Consider the following 20,827-nt stretch of genomic DNA (forward strand, 5'->3'; position numbering starts at 1 on the left):
AATGAGTGTTGAGTTGACATACTGTCCCCTCGTGAAATAATAGGTGCGTCTGGAAATGTGGAAAATGACTCATTGAAGAGAATTTACCATCAGCAATGTCAAATGAGTGTCTCGCAAGAAGACAAATGGTTTTTTCCAAGTCTTCTCTACAGTAGATTTAGTTGTCTTTGCATCTGCGTTGGTCTGGTTATGCTATCAGTTGTCAGGCTCTAGCCCACAAAGGCCCATGGTTTGGACAATGCACTCATGAATTTCACTATGAAATATAACACTCAGTGCTGTACTGTGTCAATTCAGTACCTTTTTAGGGCTTTCATCACATTTAATACATGTACAACCTTTTGTATTGGTCGTTACATTAACTGTCCTGCTCTGCCTGGATTGCTGTGGGTAAAAATTATAATAAGCCTATGAAGCTCATACAGTATTTTAGTATTTTACTTTTCAGTAGATTTTTTTTGTTGCTTTACATTTTTTTTAAACTCAAATCAACTCTGAATGTCATTGTATTTCTTTTTTGTTTCTTTACCCAGTTACATCGAAAATCAAGCCGACCTGGAGAACATTACAGAAGTAGACCTTGCCAACTATAGAGAGTTGAAGAATCTGTGAGTAACCCTGCATAATATGTCATATGTACAGAATTTCTCTAATGTTGTATGATAATATATTTGTAGATGTCTGTTGGTATTACTGCATGAAATACATACATATGCGAAATGTGCTACAATACACCTAGCAGTTGATTTGATTGACTTGGCTTTAAATGTTTGGTTGGTCCTGTCATTGATGGAGGGGTCTTCTCCACACTCCACCCTCCCTATTCACCCTCTCCAATATACCCTCTACCTTGTTATAGCAATCTGCAGTACTAAACTTTACAACTCAACATTTCATTTCCTTTATGGCTCTTTCAATCAAGGGGGTAAACCTCCTGTGTTGCACATTAGCCATTATTCTGAGCAGAGACCTGCAGTCCTGTACAGTGATTTCATTTAAATCCTTCTTCTGAGTACCTTACCACTAGCGTATTCAAAGAAAGGATATGGTCTGGAGCTAGCTAACACAGCTAATACAGACTGGCTAACTTACACACTATGGATTTACTGTGGCTAACTAGTAGCATAATCAGTGATTCACACTTCCTGTTCTGTCTTTTGTTTGTCTGTCGTGTTTCTACCCCCCCAGCACGGTCACGTTCTGCAGGCTGGCCTACATCTCGGCGAATGCTTTCCAACACAACCTCAAGCTCCAATATGTGTAAGTGTCCTTGGCTTTACAGAGGGATTGTCTTTCCTTGTCATGTCTCGACCCATGTTTGGGTCAGGCTCTTTGTTGCTGTCAATTAAGGGGAAGTCCCCCGAGCCTTGAGTTCTTGAGTTTATTATTCAAAAAAATATATAAACTGCAGAACAATAGATTTAGGCTGGAATACAAATTCAAATTACTGAAATGTAATCATAATTAATTTGATACCATTTTATTCAACAGTAAAACTGTGTAATTTATTTAGGCACAGAATGCATTGGTGTACTATCAGAGGCTCAACAGTAGTGGGTCATGTGGGACAGATTCTGACCTCTGATCTAACAGCGTGTTAAATTTGTTTTACAAGAAATATGCCATTTCAATTGAAAGTTAACAGGATTGGGTTGACACAATGTAGACCAACCTGTTTTTACAAGTGTAGTCACAATCAACGTACAACATATTGGACCACGTTTAGCATATTGAAATGAAATGGATTCCACTTGTTAAAAAGTTTGAATCAACTTTATTAGAAAAAGAAACACTGATGGATGAATCGTAGATTACTTTTCTGATGTTTGTGTTTCTAACACTGTGATCCAAACTTTCTCACAAATGGAATCCTTCAACTACCCTCTAAAGACACGTTGTACAGCACACTAGAAACTAGCAAACTAGCATCAGTGTTGCACGTATGTAATGTTGGGAAGTAGTGCACTACATATTGTACAACTAGTAATTTAACTACATTTTGCACTTGGTTGTAGATTAACTACAGTTGAAGTCGGAAGTTTACATACACCTTAGCCAAATACATTTCAACTCAGTTTTTCACAATTCCTAACATTTAATCCTAGCAAAAAGTCTCTGTCTTAGGTCAGTTAGGATCACCACTTTATATTAAGAATGTGAAATGTCAGAATAATAGCAGAGAGAATTATTTATTTCAGCTTTTATTTCTTTTATCACATTCCCAGTGGGTCAGACGTTTACATACACTCAATTAGTATTTGGTAGCATTGCCTTTAAATTGTTTTACTTGGGTCAAACGTTTCAGGTAGCCTTCCACAAGCTTCCCACAATAAGTTGGGTGAATTTTGGCCCATTCCTCCTGACAGAGCTGGTGTAACTGAGTCAGGTTTGTCGGCCTCCTTGCTCACACACACTTTTTCAGTTCTAGCCACAGATTTTCCATAGGGTTGAGGTCAGGGCTTTGTGATGGCCACTCCAATACCTTGACTCTATCGTCCTTAAGTCATTTTGCCACAACTTTGGAAGTATGCTTAGTGTCATTGTCCATTTGGAAGACCCATTTGCAACCAAGCTTTAACTTCCTGACTGATGTAATGAGATGAGATGATGCTTCAATATTTCCAATATATCCACCCTTCACAGTTGGGATGGTGTTCTTTGGCTTGCAAGCCTCCCCCTTTTTCCTCCAAACATAACGATGGTCATTATGGCCAAACAGCTCTATTTTTGTTTCATCAGACCAGAGGACATTTCTCCAAAAAGTACGGTCTTTGTCCCTATGTGCAGTTGCAAACCGTAGTCTGGCTTTTTTTATGGCGGTTTTGGAGCAGTCTTCTTTGTTCTGGGATTGATTTTCACTTTTCACACCAATGTACGTTTGTCTCTAGGAGACAGAACGAGTCTCCTTCTTGAGCGGTATGATGGCTGCGTGGCCCCATGGTGTTTATACTTGCGTACTATTGCCTTGAAATACATCCACAGGTTCATCTCCAATTTACTTAAATCAGAAGTTTCTAAAGCTTGACATTTTCCAAGCTGTTTAAAGGTACAGTCAACTCACAGTCAGTGTATGTAAACTTCTGACCCACTGGAATTGTGATACAGTGAATTATAAGTGAAATAATCTGTCTGTAAACAATTGTTGGAAACATTACTTGTGTCATGCACAAAGTAGATGTCAAAACTGACTTGCCAAAACTATAGTTTGTTAACAAGAAATGTGTGGAGTGGTTGAAAAGCAAGTTTTAATGACTCCAACCTAAGTTTCTTATGATGTAGTGGTTTAGCTAACTACTGGAAATACACACTACTTTTTTTTTTATAAAATAAAATAAATATGGTTGAAGTAGGCAAGAATTTACTTACTTTTTCGTCATCAGACCTGCCTAATATTCACACAAAACATCATTTTTGTTTTCAATAGGAGAAATGACAAATTCTGTTAACAACTGACTCCAGATTGATCTGTTCTTGCAAATTGCAGTCTGTGACATTTCAGATTTAGATATGTTAATTTTCACATAAAGTAGTTTGGATGAAGTGAACTACTTTTTCAAAGTAACTTTAGTTAAACAAACAATGTTTTTCTTGACGGTAGCTTTAGTGTAGCTTAACTTCTTACAGTGTGAGGTAATTGGTAGCTTACCCAATACTGCCCGTATCCATGCCAATCATCCCTCCGTCAGTAGCTGACCCTTGTCTCCACCATCTTGTCCTCATTATCTTACTAAACATGTGTGACATGTCCGATGTTGTTTATCTGAAAGACAGGCGGTTTGGGAGGAGGAGGAGGGGGTGTAGAGGGAAGGGTACTGAATGGGGTTCAGGGATGGTGGGGTGGGGATGGGGTCTGGTGAAATCGGAGAAGACTTCCACCAGTCACCATTTACTCGCTCACTTTGGTGGATTATCGACAACTGCTGCATAATAAATACACTCCACTAAGGGTCCATTATCGCTTAATCAATATTTAGAGGACGGGGGTTGTGGGGTGTAACAGATGTGTCTCTTAGATTGGGAACGCCACCCAAAATGGGTGAGAACATGGGAGGGGCTCTGATACTATACTTGGGGGGCAACTTCTCAAGACATACCAGGATATTTTCTCCTCCACCCCCTTCCTTGTTCCTTAAGATATTTAGGTGTGGTATATGGTCAATATACCACTGCTAAGGGTTGTTCTATATTGGTCATATATCACAAACGCCTGAGATGTCTTATTGTTATTATAAACTGCTTACCAACGTAACTAGAGCAGTAAAAATACATGTTTTTTCATACCCATGGTATACGGTCTGATATACCACGGCTGTCAGCCAATCAGCATTCACAGCTCGAACCACCCAGTTCATAAATGAAGATACTGTGCGTGAGCACAGCTAGGAGCAGCTGCCATTCCCGGCCATCCTCCCTTCCCTTGTGGCCCGGGAGGAATCGAGCTGGTAATAGATAAGCCCCAATGGCTAACCCATCTGACATTAACTTTTGGGAGCAAGGAAAACAAATAATTGAACCCCTGCTGGCCCCCATTGGCCCTGCCAGAGTGAATATGTATCGGTTGCAGGAGGTGCCTCCCCAGTGTGGTCCGCTGTCATCTTCTGAGAGGTTTTATTTACACCCTCTGCCAGCACAGAAGCGTTTCAGAGATCTGCAACACGTTTAAAGAGATACACTAGGGGATAACATATCTAAGCAGTGATATGCCTCAGAAATACAAATTTTCTTTTGATTTACAATCTGAATGTAGGTCTACCAAAGCTACATCTGCCAATCGCCCACAATATTATTTATTTTTTTGTTGAATTTTTACCCCTTTTTCTCCCCAATTTCATGGTATCCAATTGTTTAGTAGCTACTATCTTGTCTCATCGCTACAACTCCCGTACGGGCTCGGGAGACATGAAGGTTGAAAGTCATGCATCCTCCGATACACAACTCAACGAAGCCGCACAGCGCCATCCAACCCGGAAGCCAGCCGCACCAATGTGTCGGAGGAAACACCGTGCAACCTTGGTTAGCGCGCACTGCGCCCAGCCCGCCACAGGGGTCGCTGGTGCGCGATGAGACAAGGATTTTCCTACCGGCCAAACCCTCCCTAACCCTCCCTAACCCGGGCGTCGCCCCACGGACCTCCCTGTCACGACAGAGCCTGGGCGCGAACCCAGAGTCTTTGGTGGCACAGCTGGCGCTGCAGTACAGCACCCTTAACCACTGCGCCACCCGGGAGGCCCCAATCGCCCACAATATTTAAGCTTTTTTTATCAAATGAATTAACCTCATACTCCTAATACACAATATTTGATATAGTAAAATTCTGTTCTCCTTTCTCCTCATACAAGTAGAAGCAGCATCATCAGGCTAATATAACTTGAGCACTCTAGTAGTGTTCGATGACCATGCATTATGACCACCGTCTCAGAGAAGTGTTTGGGCTAAGCACCTAATGTACAGAACAGTGAGACAACAGCGAGAGGTGCGCCAATGATGTTTGTGAATGTAGCACTTGATGTAAAAGACTTGCCTGGGTAATTAAGCAGAGTACATCTGGAGGCACCAATGTGTCCACGCAGAGAGTAATTCTAAGCAGGTCCGCATTGTTCTGCACTGAGTGGTCATATCTTGGGATCAGTTCAGTATGATTTATTTCAACAACATTAAAACATACATTTTTACAAAACCATCTCTCCAGATGAATGTTTATTTACTTCATCCCAAAAATGATTATAGATAACGCAAAAAAAAGTATATTACAGACTTGGATTTTTTTGTCCTCATTATGGCAGCATTTGAGAATACAACATGTGTCAGACACACGGTGGAACAGAAAAACTCATTTGAATAGATATAGCAAATACCTGTGTGAACGTAACAAACAGAAAGGCTGTAATGACTGCTGATTGTTTGTGTGTGAATGTGAGGACTCTTAATACGCTGGACACCTAAAGACGAGCATATGGAAACAGTGCAAAAACAAAACGATTCCTTTTATACTGGTAATTGTTTTAAATATTGAGTTGTTTGCCGTGCACAGACCATTCTTATGCAAAACTCAACATGTGTGAAAGGAGGGAGGGGGGGAGGGGATCATAGGCTCAACAACACATTGTATAATACTGTATTTTATTTTTTTGCCATTTATATGCTGAATGTCCTGTTGAATGGATGTTGATGTTGCCATATTGTATCACACAGAAACCTGGCATCTAACTCCCTGGAGCATATCAGTTGGAAGGTGTTCCATTTTCTTCCCCTGCTCAACCTGTGAGTAAAACACCCCTCAGAACACCACTTCTGTACTCTCTTCAACTAGTCAACCTGTGACTGAAATATCAACTCAAAGATGGTCACTTTGTATGAGCAACATAGACCCCTTTCAATCTGTTTTGGAACTGATTGCAGAGAATTTTCAACACATATTTCACTGATGAATTATTTTCCATGTTGAGTTTTTACTCTCTATTCACTCCCCTCTTTCTTAAATTCTAGAATGTTCTATTTGCAGTGTGCGTCTTTGGTAATAACTACCTTGAATACTTTGTATAGTCCTTTAGAAAGAAGAAGAAGGTTTCACGATTGGGAGAACTTTCAGATTTAACAGACCAATTTTCTCTGTGTTCCCTTTCAGGGTTTTGAGGGACAACCCCCTTGAGTGCTCCTGTGATATCCATTGGCTGCAGCAATGGCAGCTTAACGACCACAGTGACCTTGACAACCAACCGCTACACTGCCTCTCCAATGGCCATGCCCGACGGTTGGACTCCTTAGTGATGGAGAATTGCAGTGAGTTGAATTGCTAGATTTTTACTCAGTTCAGAGATAAAAAAAAAATATGTTTTTACTTTATTATTACTAAGTAATATATGCATGAATAGCATATACACGTATAGTTCAATCACTGTAGAAGTAGTCTGACAAGGCTTTATTAGACTGTATTGCATTAGTGGCATTGCTGATTGGATTACTATTAAACACCATTATCAATATTAAGTACCCCGGTCCAGACCATAGATTTTCCAACCCATTCTTGGTCCATTGTTTTGCAGCTGTACCGGATGTCGCCATTGTCCATGCCAACACCAAGGTCCAGGAGGGGGGCAACCTGACATTTGTGTGTCAGGTGACAGGAGTGCCCGTGCCTGTAGTGAGGTGGCGCACGAATAAACTGCTATCTCGCTATACTGTACAGGTACTGAGTGATGATGTCACCTGGACATACTGATTGGGGAAAACCAGCTAGAATCAGTGTTTTTTTCTGAGATATTGCACAATGCACTTTTTGTTCCCCTTAATATGTCTAACATCTGTTAAAAGACAAACTCGAGTAACATGATCAGGGTCACAAAGGAAGGAAGGAAATATTCAGAACTACAAATAAAATAGTATTATGGTGTATTTAGGTTTCCTTATTGTGTACATTGTCATAACCCTTCAGACTCTCCTTGCATCTCAAATGTCTCCATGATTGTTGTGAACCCCTGTTGTCCTCTGTGTCTTGTTCCATCTGCAGGAGAGGTTCTGGGGCTCCACTTTGGAGCTGGAGCTGCAGCTGTGGAATATGTCTTCAGAAGACAACCTGCACAACTTGACCTGTGAGGCGGAGAACCGGGCCGGGCCTGGGGAAGAGAAAGTGACGTTGGACATTGAATGTAAGTGCCAATGAACTATTAAAGCTGTCAGGGTGTTGAAAGCTGAAAGACTCAGTGAGAGCTGTCATACTGCAATGAAAGCAGGAGAGGTAGAGAAAAATGGTGTCAATTTTCCTCTCGCAGCAATGTGTATAGCCAGAGATTTTTCCCCCAGAATGAAATACTTAGTATTAATAATTGTGGCAAAAAGTAAGCCCATCTTGTCACTTTGCTTTAACATGCCACAGGTCTTTCGTTTTGATGATTATTATCAGCTGTCACTCAATAATACATTAGTACAGTGTCAATTTTAGCATGTAAATCTTGGTAGAGCAATTTTTTTATTTTAAAAAAAATTAAGCATACCAGCAAAGCCACTACACAACAGTAAACAATACATTACTTTCACTATAACGGGGACAAACGATACCAACAAAATGTCTTCTGTCCAAACAGCAGAATTGTCTTTCCAGCGCAATGGAGTGAATCCTTACCCCACTACACCTGGCTATCAGCAGAGCCTTGTCTGGCAGCAAAATAATTAATTCAGCCTCATTTACTGACTTTTTAAAACCATAGCTGTTGTGGCTGACTTGCTTGAAAACTAATGTGGTTTCTACTGACAATTGAGATGTACAAACTATGGCATAAAGGGACGACAAGCGGATAAGAGGCCATCCATAAATTTGATTAAGACATTAACAAGCCAGCTAAGACGGACGTTGTCAACATAACTATTTGTTCAGCACTTTTGAAATGTACAGCGACAGAATTCAGAACATGGGTATTTCTTAGAGTATTCTCTCTGTACAACAACTCAGAACAGTAGGATACATAAACGGGACATATGCATGTGCATTCTGAAAGTATTCAGACACCTTTACTTTTTCCACATTTTGTTACATTACAGCCTTAGTCTAAAATTGACTTTACTCATCAATCTACACACAATATTTTATTTATTTATTTAACCTATATTTAACTAGACAAGTCAGTTAAAGAACAAATTCATATTTACAATGACGGCCTAGGAACAGTGGGTTAACTGCCTTGTTCAGGGGTAGAACGACAGATTCTTACCTTGTCAGCTCAGGGATTCAATCTAGCAAACTTTCAGATACTGGCCCAAGGCTCTAACCACTAGGCTACCTGCCTCCCCATAATAGCCCATAATGACAGAGCAAAAACGGTTTTACATTTTTGCACATTTATAAAAAGAAAATAACTGAAATATCACATTTACATAAGTATTCGGACCCTTTACTCAGTACATTGTTGAAGCACATTTGGCAGAGATTACAGCCTCAGGTCTTCTTGGGTATGAAGCTACAATCGTGACACCCCTTGTATTTGGGGAGTTTCTCCCATTCTTCTCTGCAGATCTTCTCAAGCTCTGTCAGGTTGGATGGATAGTGTCGCTGCACAGCTTCTTTCAGGTCTCCAGAGATGTTTGATTGGGTTCAAGTCTGGGCTCTGGCTGGGTCACTCAAGGACATTCAGAGACTTGTCCCGAAGTCACTCCAGCATTGTCTTGGCTGTGCCCCAGTCTGAAGTCCTGAGCACTCTGGAACAGGCTTTCTGTACATTGCTCCATTCATCTTTCCCTCGATCCTGACGAGTCTCCCAGTCCCTACTGCTGAAAAACATCCCCACAGCATGATGCTGCCACCACCATGCTTCACCGTAGGGATGGTGCAGGTTTCCTCGGGATGTGATGCTTGGAATTCAAGCCAAAGTGTTCAATCTTGGTAACATCAGACCAGAGAATCTTGTTTCTCATGGTCAGAGTCCTTTTGGTGCCTCTTGGCAAACTCCAAGCGGGCTGTCCTGCATTCTACTGAGGAGGGCTTTCATATGGCCACTCTACCATAAAGGCCTGGTTGGTGGAGTGCTACAGAGATGGTTGTCCTTCTGGAAGGTTCTCCCATCTCCACAGAGGAACTCTGGAGCTATGTCAGAGTGATCATCAGGTTTTTGGTCACCTCCCTGACCAAGGCCCTTCTCCACTGATTGCCCAGTTTGGCAGGGCGGCCAGCTCTAGGAAGAGTCTTGGAGGTTCCAAACTTCTTCCATTTAAGAATGATGGATGCCACTGTGTCCTTGTGGATCTTCAATGCTGTAGAAATGATTTTGGTACTCCTTCCCAGATCTGTGCCTCAACAAAATCCTGTCTTGAACCTCTAAGGACAATTCCTTTGACCTCATGGCTTGGTTTTTGCTGAAATATAAATACATATAAGTCAGAAGTTTACATACACTTAGGTTGGAGTCATTAAAACTTGTTTTTCAGCCACTCCACACATTTCTTGTTAACAAACTATAGTTTTGGCAATTCGGTTAGGATATCTACTTTGTGCATGACACAAGTAATTTTTCCAACAATTGTTGACAGACAGATTATTTCACTTATACTTCACTGTATCACAATTCCAATGGGTCAGAATATTACATACACTAAGTTGACTGTGCCTTTAAACAGCTTGGAAAATTCGAGAAAATTATGTCATGGCTTTAGATGCTTCTGATAGGCTAATTGACATAAATTGAATCAATTGGAGGTGTACCTCTGGATGTATTTCAAGGCCTACCTTCAACCGCTGTGCCTCTTTGCTTGACATCATGGGAAAATCAAAAGAAATCAGCCAAAAAACATTTTAGACCTCCACAAGTCTGGTTCATCCTTGGGAGAAATGTCCAAACGCCTGAAGTTATCACGTTCATCTGTACAAACAATAGTATGCAAGTATAAACACCATAGGACCACGCAGCCGTCATACCGGTCAGGAAGGAGACGCGTTCTGTCTCCTAAAGATGAACGTACTTTGGTGTGAAAAGTGCAAATCAATCCCAGAACAACAACAAAAGACCTTGTGAAGATGATGGAAGAAGCGAGTACAAAAGCATCTATATACACAGTGAAATGAGTCCTATATCGACATAACCTGAAAGGCCGCTCAGCAAGGAAGAAGTCACTGCTCCAAAACAGCCATAAAAATGCCAGACTACAGTTTGCAACTGCAAATGGGGACAAAGATCGTACTTTTTGGAGAAAAGTCCTCTGGTCTGATGATACAAAAATAGAACTGTTTGGCCATAATGACCATCGTTATGTTTGGAGGAAAAAGGGGGAGGCTTGCAAGCCGAAGAACACCATCCCAACCGTGAAGCATGGGGGTGGCAGCATCATGTTGTGGGGGTGCTTTGCTGCAGGAGGGACTGGTGCACTTCACAAAATAGATGGCATCATGAGGTAGGAAAATTATGTGTATATATTGAAGCAACATCTCAAGACATCAGTCAGGAAGTTAAAGCTTGGTCGCAAATGGGTTTTCCAAATGAACAATGACCCCAAGCATACTTCCAAAGTTGTTGCAAAATGGCTTAAGGACATCAAAGTCAAGGTATTGGAGTGGCCATCACAAAGCCCTGACCTCAATCCTATAGAAAGTTTGTGGGCAAAACTGAAAAAGCGTGTGCGCACAAGGAGGCCTACAAGCCTGACTCAGTTACACCAGCTATGTCGGGAGGAATGGGCCAAAATTCACCCAACTTATTGTGGGAAGCTTGTGGAAGACTACCTGAAACGTTTGCCCTAAGTAAAACAATTTAAAGGCAATGCTACCAAATACTAATTGAGTGTATGTAAACTTCTGACCCACTGGGAATGTGATGAAAGAGATAAAAACTTTTAAAAATCATTCTCTCTAATATTATTCTGACATTTCACACAGGGAATTTTTACTGGGATTAAATGTCAGGAATTGTGAAAAACTGAGTTTGAATGTATTTGGCTAAGTTCTATGTAAACTTCTGACTTCAACTGTACATATATATACAGTACCAGTCAAAAGTTTGGATACACCTACTCATTCCAGAGTTTTTCTTTATTTTTACTATTTTCTACATTGTAGAATAATAGTGAAGACATCTTAAGTATGAAAAAACACATATGGAATCATGTAGTAACCAAGAAATTATTAAACAAATCCAAATATATTTTATATTTGAGATTCTTCAAAGTAGCCACCCTTTGCCTTGATGACAGCTTTGCACACCCTTATCACTTTCTCAACCAGCTTCATGAGGTAGTCACCTGGAATTTGTTTCAATGAACAGGTGTGCCTTGTTAAAAGTTAATTTCTTTCCTTCTTAATGCGTTTGAGCAAATCAGTTGTGTTGTGGCAAGGCAGGGGTGGTATACAGAAGATAGCCCTATTTGCTAAAAGACCAAGTCCGTATTATGGCAAGAACAGCTCAGATAAGCAAAGAGAAACAACAGTCCATCATTACTTTAAGACATGTAGGTCAGTCAATACGGAACATTTCAAAAACGTTTAAAGTTTCTTCAAGGACTGTCGCAAAACCCATCAAGCGCAATGATGAAACTGGCTCTCATAAGGACCGCCACAGGAAAGGAAGACCCAGAGTTACCTCTGCTGCAGATGATAATTTCATTAGAGTTACCAACCTCAGAAATTGCAGCCCAAATAAATGCTTCACAGAGCTCAAGTAACAGACACATCTCAACATCAACTGTTCAGAGGAGACTGTGTGAATCAGGCCTTCATGGTCGAATTGCTGCAAAGCAACCACTACTAAAGGACACCAATAAGAAGAAGATACTTGCATTGGCCAAGTAACATGAGCAATGGACAATAGACTGGTGGAAATCTGTTCCATCCTCCGTGTCTTTGTGAGATGCAGAGCAGGTGAACAGATGATCTCCTCGTGTGTGGTTCCTACCATTAAGCATTGATGAGGAGGTGTAATGGTGTAGGAGTGCTTTGCTGGTGACACTGTCTTTGATTTACTTAGAATGTAAGGCATACTTAACCAGCATGGCTACCACACCATTCTGCAGTGATACACCTTCCCATCTGGTTTGGGCTTAGTGAGACTATTACTTGTTTTTCAACAGGACAATGATCCAACACACCTCAAAGGCTGTGTAAGGGCTATTTGACCAAGAAGAGGGATGGAGTTCTGCATCAGATGACCTGGCCTCCACAATCACCTGACCTCAACCCAATTGAGATGGTTTGGGATGAGTTGGACCGCAGAGTGAAGGAAAAGCAGCCAACAAGTGCTCAGCATATATGGGAATTCCTTCAAGACTGTTGGGAAAGCATTCCAGGTGAAGCTGGTTGAGAGAATGCCAAGAGTGTGCAAAGCTGTCATCCAAGCAAAGGGTGGCTACTTTGAAGAATCTCAGATCTAAAATATATTTTGCACTTTTTTTGGTTATTACATGATTCCATATGTGTTATTTCATAGTTTTGATATCTTCACTATTATTCTACAATGTAGAAAATAGTAGAAATAAAGAAAAACCCTTGAATGAGTAGGTGTGTCCAAACTTTTGACTGGTACTGTATATGTATATATTTCTTTGTTAAACAGGTGGGGCTCAAAACTGGTGACTCTGCCCCACCTTCCCTGAATGATGGATAGCCACTGCATTAGTTATACATCACTGTAACGTTACATTAGTGATGCGTTATATTTATTGTCCCATTTTTCTCATGTATCAACCATACATGGACAAAGACCTCAAACAGATGACAGTACAAAACAGACATCTGATTATAGAAGATACATTATACTGTCAGAGACTGTGGTTTTGCCTTAGCCCAGCTTTTCTACTGAAAAATATCTGAATTGCAGCAAACTGTGGTCCCACAGAAGAGAGTGCGTCAATGCATTAGCAATACATTACAGAAAATATTGGCCAAACAATATCATTTCACCAACTTAGTGACACTCATTGGAAAATAAAGCCCAAAAAGAGTTGCAGCCAAGTGCATGAGCATCGAGGGACAGTTAATGAATGTAGGGAGGAAAATAGGTTGATAAGCGTGGTAAGATTCGATAAGAGCCCCGGCTAATGGACTTCTCCCTCCTACTCCGGAACACAGTATTGGTCCGGAGTGATTGGCAGCCTGTAAGTGCGTTAGCGCGGCTAATCTATCAACATCAGTCCCCCTGGTGGATGGACACTCATTAACCGCTAGCCTTTAATTACCCTTAATTAGCTCCCCGATCAGCAGGGTGTTTACAGCCAGGGCTCTGCTCTGCTGAGTGGCTGGTCTGACCACTTCCTGGGATTCAAGCGATTGGTGCTGCAGAGGCAGCATCCGTTCAGTAATATATATCGAATTAACTTGCTTGGGAAAAGGTTTTTCAAAATGAAAATATAGACTACACCCTAGAAATCGATAGCAAGAATCAATCAAACAAGTCTAATCTACGAAGAAAACGTTGAACAGTTAACTATAATTTAGTCTTTCATTTCAGACAGAGTTCAACAAAACTCATATTGTGCTCTTTTCTAACCCACAATAAAGAAATGGACATTAAATCATACCTGATGGGTTGTGGTAATTGTGCTGAGTGTGCAAATGTTTGCCATCCATGACTGTCTTTAGCATCCCTTTTCAGAGATAATCTAGAGGAAAGAGACAAATGCCTCGGTATCCCCTTAGCACAGCATTTTCTGCAGTAGGGTCATAGGTTAAAAGCAGTGGAATGGTCGGTGTAAATTGTCAGAGAGAGGGGTCTCTCTGCATTAGCATAGTCTTCGATCTAAAGAAGCCATTTCCTGTAGCTTCTTGTCGGCTCCGTGCTTCCAGGTAGCTCTTGTGGTTAGGGGCCCTAACAAAACCTGGATTCATTATTCATACCAGGTCAACAGGTTGACAGTGTAGATGGAGAACATCGATTCATGGAAACGCATAGGAGGAACCTATAGGTCACTTGGATGAGGCTGTACCTTCTATTGACCAACCAATAACTTTGTCTGAAACAGGTTGGATGTGGTAAACTGAAAATTCAGCACAAATAAATAATTTATGTGTAGATAACTAGGGTTATAGCTTTGTGTATAATTATTTCAGCTAAACGTGATCTCATTCTAATATCATGTTCAATAATTTACACACATTTTATTGTAAACATTTTTGAGGTTCTGAATTAAGAAATAGCCTTTGTTTCACCTTGTCTCCTTACCCATTCACACAACCTAACGGACCACATCTCATGTCTTCCATCCAGTTCCAGCCAAAATCATATTCCTGCACAACGCCGAGCAACAGCACCACTGGTGCTTCCCCTTTAAGGTGGACGGGAACCCTGAGCCAACCATCCGCTGGCTTTTCAACGGCTCCGACCTGACCGAGGGCCTCTACACCTACACACAGTTCATTCCCGACTCGGACGACGGCTCTGTGAAGCACGGTTGTCTATTTCTCAACAAGCCCACGCACCTGAACAACGGCCTCTACACCATCATCGTGGGGAACAGACTGGGCGTGGACCAAGCCACGGCCACGGGAAAGTTCATGGACAACCCCTTTGACCCCTTTGATCCTGAGGGCATCATCCCAGGTGATTGTCTGAAATGAAAGGTCATAGAATTAGGAATTATAATAATAATAGTAATTTAATAGGATCTCTATGATACTGACCCTCACTATTCACCAACTCGTGTTATATTAGATACAGTCTCATGTGCTTGCATGTACAGTATGTACTGTGTACTTAGTCTAAATTTGTCATCCTCTCCTCTTTTTCTTCATGCCAGTCCTTGAAGAAAGTGATCCACGTAAGCCTCTTGAATGTTATTTTGACAGCGATTATTACCTGGTAGAAACAGATAACTTCCTAAACTGTACCTAACGAGAACGAAAAATAGTTATCACGAGTAGTAGAGTGTAAATTACCCAGGATTTTGCTTTCATATACTCCACTTTTCTTTTAATACACTGTGTGTCAGTGTCTTGCATACTTTATGTGTGGTTATCATGGCGATTTGTGAGCAACGATCCATCATTAATGATTCCCTTTCTGCTCCCTCCAGTTCCCACCAACAAATCTAATGAGGATGTCACTGAGAACCTGGAGAGCAGAGTGTTTGGGGTGAGACGCCATTCAATGGGTCTGAAACATAGTAATAATATAACATACACTATGGAAAGCTAATGTTTTAGCAAATGTTATGCTATGCTAGGCTATGTTGATGCTAATTATGTTTATGTGCAGGTGTCGGTGGCAGTGGGTCTGGCTGTGTTTGCTTGCACCTTCCTCCTCATTATGGTACTGGTCATCAACAAGTGTGGCCAGCAGTCCAAGTTTGGTATTCACCGTAAGTGACACACTCTATTATGCGCTGTGTTTCAAATACCACAGTCGTGTCTGTTATTTTGCACAAAGTATAATCTCCTATGCTCACAGGGGTAATAGTAAGCAACACGTTACCTTGGTTTTCATAGAAGACAGCTATGAAACAACCTGAGATGGGTTTGCTGTTCTCAAAACCCCTCAATTGTTAGAAAGTGAAGGGTTGAGACTGAATTCTGACATGTCCCTGTCTGGAGCATTCAATACGAGACAACCCCAGGAGAAAATGACATTTTGCCAACGGTAAAGACTCTGAAAACGCATATCCATTCCAAACTGAAACAACCAAAAGCCAGCGACAATGCCAACTCATTTTTTTCATTATCACTTTGGAATGGCCAATAGTTCCGCAGCAAGCATTGTATTCCTCTCTGAAAGTGATTCACATGAGGCCAGGCAATATAGGGTTTCCTCCAGGCTGTAACTTTGCACACTGTCAGCCCAACAGCTCGGTTAGAGTGCCTTAATTACAGCAGTGAACGGTGTCAGGAGCCCCTAGCTGCAGCGTTGGCCATTAAAGAAGACTGATGGAGGCCAGCTAGGCATGATAGGTCCTCTCGGACCCCCCCCAGAAAGTGCCTAAGTGGACCTGATTGCCTAAGTGGGCCCCCCTACTGGCCAACTCGTTTCCCCTCCACCATTTTCTATCAAGGGCTCTGGGGGTTCTGTGGTTTTCTCGTTGAGTGGGTTTTGCAATTGTTAATACTGTCTGCAGAAAATACAGTAGTTGCTTACTGTTCTGACGTCCATTTTCCAACATTTTCTTTGTTGCTGAACAATGCATCCATAAATTGCTGAAAAATAAATGGTTGTACCACATTCACGTCTCTCTCTCTCTCTCTCTCTCTCTCTCTCTCTCTCTCTCTCTCTCTCTCTAGGTTCATCTGTCTTGGGAACAGAGGATGATCTTGCTGTTTCACTGCGTTTCATGAACTTAGGGGCGAGCCCTCCTTCCTCTGATGACTCTGGGATGTCCAGCTTTGTGGAGAACCCCCAGTACTTCTGTGGCATTTTCAAAGACAAAGACATGTGTGAGTGTAATCGGAATACAACTAGGGAGTGGATGTGTGCTAACTTCATTATGATTGCATTTAACATGCTGTGTCTACCATGTTTTCCCATAGATAAAGTTGTTAATCCTACACTGTTTTACAAGGCCCAATGTTGAAAGCCTTTCTCTGTGTGTACAGGTGTGCAGCACATCAAAAGACAGGACATAGTTCTGAAGTGGGAACTGGGTGAGGGGGCGTTTGGCAAAGTCTACCTGGCAGAGTGTGCCAACCTCAGTCCGGACAGTGACAAAATGCTGGTGGCCATCAAGGTATGCATGAGACGGCCATCCATTTACACACTTTCAGAGGTGCATTACGTTAAGTTTAGACCTCCTAAACATGACGATGCCATATCCTCCCATGACTGTGTTTCTCTGTGGTCAGACTCTGAAGGATGCCAACGAGTCGACCCGGCAGGACTTCCAGAGAGAGGCTGAGCTGCTCACAGTCCTCCAGCACCAGAACATCGTTCGCTTCTATGGAGTGTGTACAGATGGCGAGCCACTGGCGATGGTGTTTGAATACATGAGACATGGAGACCTCAACCGCTTCCTCAGGTATGGAAAAGAAACACAACCACATACTTAAACCCCACAGGGATAACCTCCATGCATACCTTCCCCTGTTAGCCTTTATTCCTTAGCTTCAGCATGGTAACTATTTAGAAGCTGAGGGTTTTGTTCTGACATCACTGCGTAGTTGTGTCCACTGCTCTTCAGCAAAGCCACTTAATTTATCTTGATGAGCCACACAAATACAACTGTTTCTAAGCCAAGCCACACTTGTAGACACCATCGTCCTCACCGCTCTGCAGTGTTGTGTTCCCAAGACAACAACCCACTTGGGGTGGACCACATGGACCAATAGTGTGTTGCAGTGGTTAAGGACACTTAGTTGTGGGAGTGCCAAATCATTTCTGTGATCTGGGACGACTGAATATGTGATCTTAGATGCATTTTGGATACCACATAAGTGATGATGTCCACGTCGACCGCAGAACCTATCGTAGCCTGTCGACACTCTGAAGTTCTAAAGGCAAGTCTGCGCCGACATGGATGCGGGAGAGATGTTCACTGAACACTCAGATAGAGCATCATGTTGATACTGTAGATGACCGCTCATGCTGCACCTGGGACGTACTCTGAGACACCATTGGAACAGACATAGACAGTGTATGTCTGCCACTGCCAGGTGTCCAGTGGGGCCAGACTGGGAATGGAGACTCGATGCGCACACAGACACAGCCCACACTATCCATATTCATGGATAGATGGAAATCGCATTTCCAAGCAGACAGAATGGATGTGTGTCTCTTGGCTTATGAGGCAGCTGCTCGTCTACCCTACCACCTGCCTGTTAAACTAATAGTGAAAGAATAGATAACTTCCTGCATGTGACACATTTCTATTAGGATTGATGGACACATCGAGGAGCTTATTGGGAGTGAGCTACAAGTCAGAGTGGGTGGGGTGGATGTGATATTGAGAGAAACTGTGGAACGTTTGAAGAATACAGCTAGAATAAGGCTAATCAAATTATTCGAAATGAATGCAAGGCATATAACAAGCCTTATGTTTCCTATTAACCATCTTGCTAAGTTGTTTTGGTATGGCTTGGTCTCTAGCTGACGGCCTCTATTACACTTAAAGGATCTCATATACAGTGGGGAGAACAAGTATTTGATACACTGCCGATTTTGCAGGTTTTCCTACTTACAAAGCATGTAGAGGTCTGTAACTTTTATCATAGGTACACTTCAACTGTGAGAGACGGAAAAATCCAAAAAATCACATTGTATGATTTTTAAGTAATTAATTTGCATTTTATTGCATGACATAAGTATTTGATAAATCAGAAAAGCAGAACTTAATATTTGGAACATAAATCTTTGTTTGCAATTACAGAGATCATACGTTTCCTGTAGTTCTTGCTCACACTGCAGCAGGGATTTTGGCCCACTCCTCCATACAGACCTTCTTCAGATCCTTCAGGTTTTGAGGCTGTCGCTGGGCAATACGGACTTTCAGCTCCCTCCAAAGATTTTCTATTGGGTTCAGGTCTGGAGACTGGCTAGGCCACTCCAGGACCTTGAGATGCTTCTTGCGGAGCCACTCCTTAGTTGCCCTGGCTGTGTGTTTCAGGTCGTTGTCATGCTGGAAGACCCAGCCACGACCCATCTTCAATGCTCTTACTGAGGGAAGGAGGTTGTTGGCCAAGATCTCGCGATACATGGCCCCATCCATCCTTCCCTCAATACGGTGCAGTCGTCCTGACCCCTTTGCAGAAAACCATCCCCAAAGAATGATATTTCCTATGATTTTCTACTTAAAAATCATACAATGTGATTTTCTGGATTTTTGTTTTAGATTCCGTCTCTCACAGTTGAAGTGTACCTATGATAAAAATTACAAACCTCTACATGCTTTGTAAGTAGGAAAACCTGCAAAATCGGCAGTGTATCAAATACTTGTTCTCCCCACTGTATGTCCAACATGTTCCATCTGCAGATTGCATGCAGTAATCACCCATCTGGTTACTGTATGTTGATATTGCATCGCTAGGTTGGTGCAAAAGTTAATGCGTCGAAGGACCAATCCGAAGCTTAAATTTATCTGGTAGAACTGGGCCCATATCACAAAGTGTCTCAGAGTAGGAGCGCTGATCCAGGATCAGGTCTCCAGGTCCATATATTCATTATGATCAAAAAGGCTTTATGATCCTATATTAACACTACTCTGAGACTCTGTGAATAAGGGTCCTTATTGACGTCAGCCAAAGTATGTCTCATGCCGTTCACCCAAAAGCCTGTAAAACTCTAAAGGCCGTGACCTCTCCTCCTCCTGTCCACCAGGGCGCACGGTCCAGACGCCCATATCCTGGAGGAGGTGAAGATGCCCCCGCTGGGCCAGCTCACTCTTCCCCAGATGCTGAACATCGCCGCCCAGATCGCCTCAGGCATGGTCTACCTGGCCTCCCTTCACTTTGTGCACCGGGACCTGGCCACACGAAACTGCCTGGTGGGAGATATGGGAGAGGGTCTGATGGTCAAGATAGGAGACTTTGGCATGTCCCGGGACATCTACAGCACAGACTACTACAGGGTAAAGGTGGAAGTAGTGAAATACTTTTTTAGGGTGGGGATTTGTCATGTAACATTTCATTGTCATGTAACATTTCACAAAGTAGTATATCCAACTCTATGTACAAAAAATACATATTGATATTTTCAATGTATAGGCTTATCGCATATGAAGTAGCATGGTACATCTGAGGATCATAATCATTGTCATATTAATTAGAATTCTATAAATGTACAATTGAATGACCATTGACCTCACTCCTGTCAGGTGGGTGGGCGTACGATGCTTCCTATTCGCTGGATGCCCCCGGAAAGCATCATGTACAGGAAGTTCACCACGGAGAGTGATATCTGGAGCTTTGGAGTGGTCCTCTGGGAGATCTTCACCTATGGGAAACAGCCCTGGTACCAGCTCTCCAACAGCGAGGTAAGGAACTGGGCACTGGATAGGAAGCAACATGGGGTTGGCAGATTATTGCCTAGTGGTTAGAGCATTGGGCCAGGTAGCCTAGCGGTTAGAGTGTTGGGCCAGTAACCAAAAGGTTGCTGGATTAAATCCCTGAGCTGACAAGGTAAAAATATGTTGTTCTGCCACAGGGCAAGGCAGTTAACCCACAATTCCCTGGGTGCTGTGGATGTCGATTATGGCAGCCCCCCGCACCTCTCTGATTCAGAGGGGTTGGGTGAAATGCGGAAGATGCATTCATTTGTACAACTGACTAGGTATTCCCCTTTTCCTGAAAGAGTGCTCGTTTGAATCCCTGAGCTGACAAGGTGAAGAATCTGTTGATATGCCGCTGAGCAACGCTCATTTCTCCAGGTGTTGTTCATAGTGGCAGATCCTGGCTGTGACCCTATTCTCTGATGGTGTCTCAGGGAGAGTGGGATATGCAAAA

At 42.3% G+C, this 20,827-nt stretch overlaps 1 protein-coding gene across 2 annotated transcripts in view; it reads left to right on the top strand.

Annotated features, from left to right (window-relative positions):
* LOC110503966 (high affinity nerve growth factor receptor) overlaps nt 1-20,827 on the top strand; it is a 28,658-nt gene that overhangs the window by 5,029 nt on the left and 2,802 nt on the right. Inside the window, exons 2-16 of one of the 2 annotated variants that reach the window (XM_036973022.1) lie at nt 534-608; nt 1,189-1,260; nt 6,193-6,261; nt 6,626-6,780; nt 7,044-7,186; nt 7,508-7,646; nt 14,676-15,008; nt 15,205-15,225; nt 15,481-15,539; nt 15,663-15,765; nt 16,679-16,831; nt 16,991-17,121; nt 17,237-17,409; nt 19,704-19,959; nt 20,200-20,358. In XM_036973022.1, coding sequence (XP_036828917.1) covers nt 534-608; nt 1,189-1,260; nt 6,193-6,261; nt 6,626-6,780; nt 7,044-7,186; nt 7,508-7,646; nt 14,676-15,008; nt 15,205-15,225; nt 15,481-15,539; nt 15,663-15,765; nt 16,679-16,831; nt 16,991-17,121; nt 17,237-17,409; nt 19,704-19,959; nt 20,200-20,358 — 2,041 coding nt within the window. The remainder of the gene's footprint in view (nt 1-533; nt 609-1,188; nt 1,261-6,192; nt 6,262-6,625; nt 6,781-7,043; nt 7,187-7,507; nt 7,647-14,675; nt 15,009-15,204; nt 15,226-15,480; nt 15,540-15,662; nt 15,766-16,678; nt 16,832-16,990; nt 17,122-17,236; nt 17,410-19,703; nt 19,960-20,199; nt 20,359-20,827) is intronic. The other variant, XM_036973032.1, reaches the window with a different exon arrangement.

Source organism: Oncorhynchus mykiss, chromosome 3, assembly GCF_013265735.2.
Source record: "Oncorhynchus mykiss isolate Arlee chromosome 3, USDA_OmykA_1.1, whole genome shotgun sequence".
Taxonomy (NCBI): domain Eukaryota; kingdom Metazoa; phylum Chordata; class Actinopteri; order Salmoniformes; family Salmonidae; genus Oncorhynchus; species Oncorhynchus mykiss.